This window comes from Cebus imitator, unplaced genomic scaffold (genome assembly GCF_001604975.1).
Source record: "Cebus imitator isolate Cc_AM_T3 unplaced genomic scaffold, Cebus_imitator-1.0 Scaffold76, whole genome shotgun sequence".
NCBI lineage: Eukaryota > Metazoa > Chordata > Mammalia > Primates > Cebidae > Cebus > Cebus imitator.
In genome coordinates, this window is record NW_016107391.1 from 7,871,362 (window position 1) to 7,880,272 (window position 8,911).

Sequence of the window (8,911 nt, forward strand, 5' to 3'; positions counted from 1 at the left end):
GAATTAGTACTAAAAGATACTTCTTATGGAAAGTATGTATATTTTGGGACCCTGCCAGCCTTTCCTAGTTATCTCTTTTTTTTTTTTTTTATTTGAGATAGAGTCTCACTCTGTCACCCAGGCTGGAGCACAATGGCACAATCTTGGCTCACTGCAATCTCCGCCTCCCAGGTTCAAGCAGTTCTCCTGTTTTAGCCTCCCAAGTAGCTGGGACTACAGGCTCACACCACCATGCCTGGCTAATTTTTGTATTTTTAGAAGAAATGGGGTTTCTCCATATTGGTCAGGCTGGTCTCGAACTCCTGACCTCAGGTGATCCACCAGCCTCAGTCTCCCAAAGTGCTGGGATTACAGGCGTGAGCCACTGTGCCCAGCCTCCTAGGTATCTCTTTTATCCCTTGGTATATTCTTGTATATCCATCACCCCTAATACTGACAGGTTCTGCCCTCTGCATCTAGGTCGGTGCTAACAAGAGGGACACCTTTAAAGGTAATGTAACAGATCCTATAGGTACCTGCGATGCTGGCTACTACTGCTGCTATGTTCATTCAACTCTTATGGGTTGAATGGCCACAGCCCCAGAAAACCTGTGCAGACATCCCTCAGAGTGTATCTATATTTGCTTTAAGCTGTGCCATACCCTTGGCAGAGTTCCCTCCTCTGTTTATCTTCAGCCTCTACATTCTGCAAATATTTGAAATCATTTACCTTACTCTGCCAGTGTTGCAGTAGGAACTGCCGCGTATTTCCTGGAAAAATTATTTAAAAATGGTACTGTTTTAGGTGCCTCAAAAGTAGCATGATCTTGGTCTAGCACAAAACAGCAACCTAAAATCAATCTTGAACATAAAGAGGTAAAAGTATGTAACTTAATACCAGATTTAATAGAAAACTTGAAGGGGGTAATTCTCATGTGCTTTTCCTAGAAATTATTATTCTGTTATAATAATATGTAATATTAATGGGTTTTAACCTTCTGCCAGAAACTGTTCTAAATGCTTTATATACATCAAATAATTTAATCTTTACAACAACCCTATGACTAAGACACAGAGATAAAGTAATTTGCCTAAAGTCACATAGCTGGTTAATAGCAGAACAGAACCAGGATTCTAGCCCAGGTGGTCTGGATTCACAATCCATTCCCCAGGGTATCTTTTCAACTGTACCTACCATTGATATACTGTACAGACTGTCTCTGTGCCTCAGTTACTTCACCTATAAAATGGAAATAATAATAGGACTCACTTCATAGGTTTGTGGTGAAGATTAAATAATGTGATATATGCTCAATAAATATTATCTACTTTTTTTTTTGAGACAGAGTTTCGCTCTTGTTGCCCAGGCTGGAGTGCAATGGCACTATCTCGGCTCACTGCAACCTCCATCTCTCGGGTTCAAGCGATTCTCCTTCCTCAGCCTCCCGAGTAGCTGGGATTACAGGCATGTGCCACCACATCCAGCTAATTTTGTATTTTTAGTAGAGACGGGGTTTCTCCATGTTGGTCAGGCTGCTCTCAAACTCCTGACCTCAGGTGATCCACCAGCCTCAACCTCCCAAAGTGCTGAGATTACAGGTGTGAGACACTGCAGCCAGCCTATATTATCTACTCTTATTCAAAGTCCTCAAAATTTTTTCTTTATTTCTTTTTTGCCTCTGGGCATAATGTAGCCTACGTAAGATCTCCCTTCTCAGTTTTACCCTCTGTTCATGCTACAGCTTAAATTCCTTTTCTGATACACTCCCTAGCCCCTCAATCCTATTCTACCTCTTTTGGTACATTATCTGTAAATTTTGTGCCAGTTAATATTAACATGGGCTACTTCTTTCTCTAGCTCTTTTTTATTAACCTCCCACTAAAAATTAAGTTCCTTGAGGATCAGCATCATCTCTTGTATTCTGCATAACCAAACTTGGTGCCTTGCCCATGGTAAGGTTGGATTCTAGGAGATTTCACATTGTGTTTGAAACAAATTTGCTAGTGAGTCCTTTTTAAAAACCTTTTTGTTGTAAAAGAAAACACAGACACAGAATATCACACATAGCAAATGGATTGCTCTACCACCTGATCAAAAAATGGAATTTTGCCCACCACCCCAGAAAACTCTTTGTGTGCCCTACTTCAATTGTAACATGCTCCCTTCCCTACAAAGCAACCACAATATTGACTTTTATTGTAATCATTTCCTTACATTTTTTTAAATAATGGAGACAGGTCTTGCTATGTTGCCCAGGCTGGTCTCGAACTCCTGGCCTCAAGCAATCCTCCTGCCTCAGCCTCCCAAAGTGCTGGGATTACAGGTGTGAGCCACCAGTCCTGGCCATTTCCTTGCATTTTAAAGATAATTTTATCACCCAAATGTGCATCCATTTAGTTTAATCTAGGCTTTTTCGAGATATGATTCATATATCATACAATCAGACATTTAAAGTGTACAGTTAAATGGTTTTCAGTATATTCACAGAGTTGTACAACCACAATCATAGTCAATTTTAGAACATACTTATCACCCCCAAATGGAACCCTGTACCCATTAGTAATAACTCTCCATGTCCTTTCAACCCTTCTAGGCCTAGACAAACTCCTGTCTGCTTTCATTCTCTATGGATTTGCCTATTCTGAACATTTCATAAAAGGAAAATTATGTAATATATGGTCCTTTGGGACTAGCTTTTTTCACTTAACATAGTATGTATTAGTACTTCATTTCTTTCTTTCTTTTTTTTTTTTTTTANAAGGACAGGGAGGAAAGAGAATCCATAACACAGTTGGGCCAAATGTAAACTAATACAGTCATTATGGACAACAGTATGGAGGCTTTTCCAAAAATTAAAAATATAATTACCATATGATCCATCAATCCCACTACTGGGTATATATCCAAAGGAAATGAAATCAGTATGTCAAGGAGAAATCTACACTCCCATGTTCACTGCAGCATTATTTACAATAGCCAAGATACAAAATCAACCTAAGTGTCCATTAAGGATGAATGGATAAAGAAAATATGGTATGTATACCAATGGAGCACTATTCAGCCATAAAAATACAAGGAAATCCTGTCATTTGTGATGACATGGATGAACCTGGAGGACATTATGTTAAGTGAAATAAGTCATGCACAGGACAAGTACTGCATGATCTTACTTACATAGAAAATCTATAAAAGCACAACTCATAGTAGCAGAGAGTAGAATGGTAGTTACCAAGGGCTAGAATGGGATGGTTGGGGAGGTGTTGGTCAAAGGATACAAGAATTCAGTTAGAAAGGAGGAATAAGTTCAAGAGATCTATTATACAAAATGGTAACTAGTTAATAACAATGACTATATTGAAAATTGCTGAGAGTAGATTTTAAGTGTTCTTACTATAAAAAAAAGTATGTGAGGTAATGCATATGTTAATTATCTTGATTTAGCTAATTATACAATGTATACATATTTCAAAACAACATGCACATAATATATACAATTTTAATTTATCAATTAAAATAAAATGTTAAAAAACAATTAAGGCCAGGTGTGGTGGGTCACACCTAGAATCCTAGCACTTTGGAAGGCTGAGGCGGGAAGATCACTTCAGCCCAGCACTCATGATCACCTGGGCAACATAACCAGAGCCTGTCTCCACACAGAGAAATTTTAAATTAGCCAGTAATCCTGATACTGCAGACTGTACAACTACAGCCACGCACTTGTACTCCTAGCTACTCAGGAGGTTGAGGTGAGGTTGAGGTGGTAGGATTGCCTCAGCGCTCCTTGCTTGAGCCCAGGCGTTTTGAGGCTGCACTGAGCTTTGATTGTGCCTTTGCACTCTGGCCTGGGCTATGGAGCAATACCCTATCTCTTTAAAAAATAATTTCTTAAAAAGAATTGATCAGATTGAGATGGAGCAGCCAATAGGTGGGGAGAAGCCCAAGAGTGTTGTTGCTATAACCAAGTGACAAAAGTAGCCCTCCCACCCCCAAAAAAGAGAGTACGTGAAATTGACCAGGCAACATGATATGTATGAAGAGATGAAAGCCTAAGACAAGGACCCTGTATTTTAGGGACAGACAGAGAAAGATGAGCTGCCAGGTAGATAGGAGGAGACTGGGAACATTTTGGGTCCCAAAAACCAGGAATGGAGGAATAGCTGGCAATATTTTTACAGTAAGAAATCAAGTAAGATACGATTATCTTACTTGAGAGGTGGCTATTGGATGTAGCAAAAATGTGTACGACTTTGGCTAGAGAAGTTTAATGCAGTGTAGGAGCAAAAGAGGAGGTTACATTATCTTGGGTGACTGGGTCAGAAAGTGAAGACTATGAGTACAGATAATGTCTTCAAGAGGTTTAGCTGTGAAGGACATGAAAGGACAGGAACTAGAGTGGGACATAGGTTAAAGGAAAGTAAAATTTCATTAAGTTATTTTCTTTCTTTTTTTCTTTTTAATTTTCTTTTATTTATTTTTTTATTTTTAGAGAACGGGTCTCACACTGTTACCCAGGCTAGTCTCAAACTCCTGGCCTCAAGCTATCCTCCTCCCTTGGCCTCCCAAAGTACTTGGTTTACAGGCATGAGCCACCGCTCCCAGCATCATGAAGTTCTTTTGGTTTTTCTTATAGGAATGTGATTTGCCGTTTTAGTATTATGCCTGTTTTCTTAGCTTCATTTTATTTTGAGATGATAGGACAAGAATTGAAAACATATAACTATATTTGTATTGTGTAATTAACCCTTTGCATGTGGTAAGGAAATAGCTTTACTATCTTAATTAACTAGATTTTCTCAGTATAAATTTTGAGAGATTCTGGATAATGAAATCTCATTTTAATATATTTTGTATGCTGTTTGCTTTTTAGATCATTCATCGAGATATAAAACCTGAGAATATTTTAGTATCCCAGTCAGGAATTACTAAGCTCTGTGATTTTGGTTTTGCACGAACACTGGCAGCTCCTGGGGACATTTATACGGACTATGTGGCCACACGCTGGTATAGAGCTCCAGAATTAGTACTAAAAGATACTTCTTATGGAAAGTATGTATATTTTGGGACCCTGCCAGCCTTTCCTAGTTATCTCTTTTTTTTTTTTTTTNCACCTGGTTAATTTTTTTTTTTTTTAAGATGGAGTCTCACACTGTTGCCCAGGCTGGATTATAATGGCACAATCTCCGCTCACTGCAGCCTCTGCCTCCCAGGTTCAAGTGATTCTCCTGCCTCAGACTCCCAAGTAGCTGGGGTTACAGGTGCCTACGACCATGCCTGGCTAAATTTTTGTATTTTTAGTAGAGGGGGTTTCTCTACGTTGGCCAGGCTGGTCTTGAACTCCTGACCTCAGATGATCTGCCCATCTTGGCCTCCCAAAGTGCTGGGATTACAGGTGTGAACCACAGCACCTGACCAATTTTTGTATTTTTAGTAGAGATAGGGTTCCACCATGTTGACCAAGCTGGTCTTGAACTCCTGGTCTCAAGTGATCTACCTGCCTCCACATCCCAAAGGGCTGAGATTACAGGTGTGAGCCTCCACACCCGGCCAAGATTTGATTTTTTTTTTTTTGAGATGGAGTCTCACTCTTTCGCCTAGGCTAGGGTGCAGTGGTGTAATCTCGCCTCACTGCAACCTCTACCTCCTGGGTTCAAGTGCTTCTTGTGCCTCAGCCTCCCAAGTAGCTAGGATTTCAGGCACCCACCATCATGCCCAGCTAATTAGTGTATTTTTAGTAGAGACTGGGTTTTGCCACATAGGCCAGGCTGGTCTTGAACTCCTGACCTCAGGTGATCCACCTGCCTTGGCCTCCCAAAGTGTTGAGATTACAGATGTGAGCCATTACGTCTGGCCTAATATGTTTTTAAACTATCTTTTAAATGACGGGAATTTCCTCTATCCCTTTGTTTCCCTTACAGCTTACATGTTGAGGAGTTCAGACCATTTGTTTTGTTGAATTTCTCACAATCTAAATGCTGTTGATTGCATTCCCATAGAGGAGTTCAATGTGTTTATCTGTCCTTTGTATTTTCTGTAAATAGGCAGCTGATGCAGATTAGTCTGAGATTCAATCCCTTTGGCACGACTGTAGGTATTACTGTTTTCTTTCATCAGAGGGCACATGTTTGAATGTCTCTTTTTGTGATGTTAGTAAGCATTGATGCTTAATGACTAGATCCATCACTTCATTGGGACGTCTAAAATGGTGTTATTTTAACTTTATCATCTTTTTAAAATTTATTATTTGAATACTTTTATAAATAGACATTTCCCCTTATTTGGTTACCTAATGATATAGTTCACATGGAGAAACTGGGTAAGTACTTGATTTTTTTTTTCATACATTTTAAAGAATTGGCTCCAAAAGGTGACCTCCAAAGGCAACCAATTAATTTTTTTGGAAATATCATTATAAACTCATGAACTTAAACATATTTAATGAGTTTCAATGTATTGCAATTATCAGGGCAGAAAGATAATACCTTTTGCCTACCTATAACAAGTTTCACAGCCAATATTCGTATAACAAAAGATAGGTTAGCAAGCATGACAAATTTAACAAAGTTCTATGTGACATAGAAGTCTTCATAAATGAAAACCCAAAGACCCAGGGAGAACACAGTCTGATTTTATGCTAAATTTGCTGAAAGGAGTGGATAGTTGTAGAGAAACACGACTGGGCAAAAGGAGTAAGATCTAATGGTAATAAGCACAGCAAGGCCTGTTTGTTCAGATTCTTCCGCCTGTTTTCCATTCCTTCCTTCCAGGTGTGGTGGGAAGGAGCTCTCTGGAATGAGGGTCTTATCAAGGGAGGTAGATCAGAGAGTGACCTTTCTATGTTTTATGGCTTGCTTTGGGGAAGAGGAATTCTAGTTGCCCCAGAGGTGGGCAAGGGGAAGAGAAATGCTGGTTTCTGTGATACACCTTGAGGGAGAAAGGAGGACAGGAGAAGTTCAGAGACATTTTGTTTCTGAGGCCCTTCTAATCTCCTTCAGTTCAAAATATGTGTAATGCCAAAGCACCATACTTTTGGGTATCATAGTCTAAACCTGGATGCAATTATTGTTATTATTGAAGTCCAAAAATCAATGGGTGCCTTTTCAAGGCGGCTTCCCAAGTCCTTTTAAAAGGACCTAGTATGTAGAATTTGATACTTTCCTTGTGACCTTACTGACAAGATAGTAGTCCAGGCTCATGGTTTATATGTTTTTGCCCCAGGCCTAGTGTTAGCCATATTATATTGTTTTTAAAAACAGCATAATTGAGATATTTTTATATAATATGATTCATCCATTTGAAGTACATTTCAGTGGTTTTTAGTATATTCACAGATATGTATGACCATCACCACAGTCAATTTTCATCAACTCAGTAAAAACCCCATACCCTTTGTCTATGACACCCCAGACCTCCAAACCCACTCCCTAACCCTGAGCAATCACTATTCTTTATTTTTATAGATTTTTCTTTTTTAATTTTAATTTTATTATTATCTTTTATATATAGATGAGCTCTCCCTATGTTGCCCAGGCTGGTTTTGAAATCATGGGCTCAAGAAATCCTCCCCACTCAGTCTCTCAAAGTGCTAGGATTATAGGCATAAGCCACCACACCTGACCCTACTTCTGCAGGCATGCACCATTACAGCTGGCTAATTTTGTTTTTTTTTTTTGAGATGGAGTTTCGCTCTTGTTACCCAGGCTGGAGTGCAATGGCACGCTCACCACAACCTCTGGCTCCTGGGTTCAGGCAATTCCCCTGCCTCAGCCTCCTGAGTAGCTGGGATTACAGGCATGCGCCACCATGCCCAGCTAATTTTTTGTATTTTTAGCTGAGCTGGGGTTTCTCCATGTTAGCCAGGTTGGTCTTGAACTCTTGACCTCAAGTAATCTGCTCACCTCGGCCTCCCAAAGTCCTGGAATTACAGGCATGAGCCACCATGCCCAGCCAGAACTTTATTTCTTTTTATGGCTGAATAATATTCCACTGAATGGATAGACCTCTTTTTATTTATCTTTCATCAGCTGATGGACATTTGGATTGTTTTTACTTTTTAGCTATTATGGGTAATGCTGCTATGAGCATTTGTATACTCATTTTTGTATGGACATATGTTTTTATTTCTTTTAGGTATATACTTAGGAGTTAGAATTGTGGGTCATTTGGTAACTCTATGTTTAATCTTTGAAGAACTGCCAGACTGTTTTCCAAATTGTTTGTACCATTTTACATTCCCACTAGCTGAGTGTGAGGGTTTCAGTTACTCCCTGTCTTTGCTAGCACTTACTATTATTGTTTTGTTTTTATAGCCATCTTAGCCCTTTTTTCTTGTTTTTTAGTAAACTTTGTTTTGGGATAATTTTAGATTTAAAAGAAAGTTGCAAAGATAGTCTAGAGAGCTTCCATATATTCCTCACCCAGTTTCTGTTTTCACTAATATTATCCTATTTCATTACTACGGGTAGATTTGTCAAAACTAATCCTGTCCTGGCCACGCAGGTGTCATGGCACATACCTGTAGTCCCAGCTTCTTAGGAAGCTGAGGCAGGAGGGTCACTTGAGCCCAGGGGTTTGAGGCCAAAGTGTGTTATGTTGGCACCTATGAATAGCCACTGCAATCTATCTAGCCTGGGCAACATAGCGAGACTCTATCTCTAAAAAAAACCCCACTAAACCATTGCTAACAACAAAACTAGCCTTGCCTTTTTTCATTTAAAAATGATTTGATTTTTTTTTTTTTAGGATGAGTCTTGCTCTGTCAACCAGGCTGGAGTGCAGTGGCATACCAGCTCATGGCACCCTCTGTCTCCCAGGTTCAAATGATTCTCATGCCTTAGCTTCCTGAGTAGCTGAGATTACAGGTGCCCATCACCACACCTGGTTAACTTTTTTTATTTTTGGTAGAGACGGGGTTTCTCCATGTTGGTCAGGCTG

The 8,911-nt window shown here is 39.5% G+C and overlaps 1 protein-coding gene across 4 annotated transcripts in view; it reads left to right on the forward strand.

The window, feature by feature from the left end:
• Positions 1-8,911, forward strand: part of CDKL3 (cyclin dependent kinase like 3) — a 112,338-nt gene that overhangs the window by 21,816 nt on the left and 81,611 nt on the right. For all 4 annotated transcript variants that reach the window (XM_037739914.1, XM_017532388.2, XM_037739913.1 and 1 more), the window contains exon 4: positions 4,848-5,026. In XM_037739914.1, the coding sequence (XP_037595842.1) occupies positions 4,848-5,026 (179 nt within the window). The remainder of the gene's footprint in view (positions 1-4,847; positions 5,027-8,911) is intronic.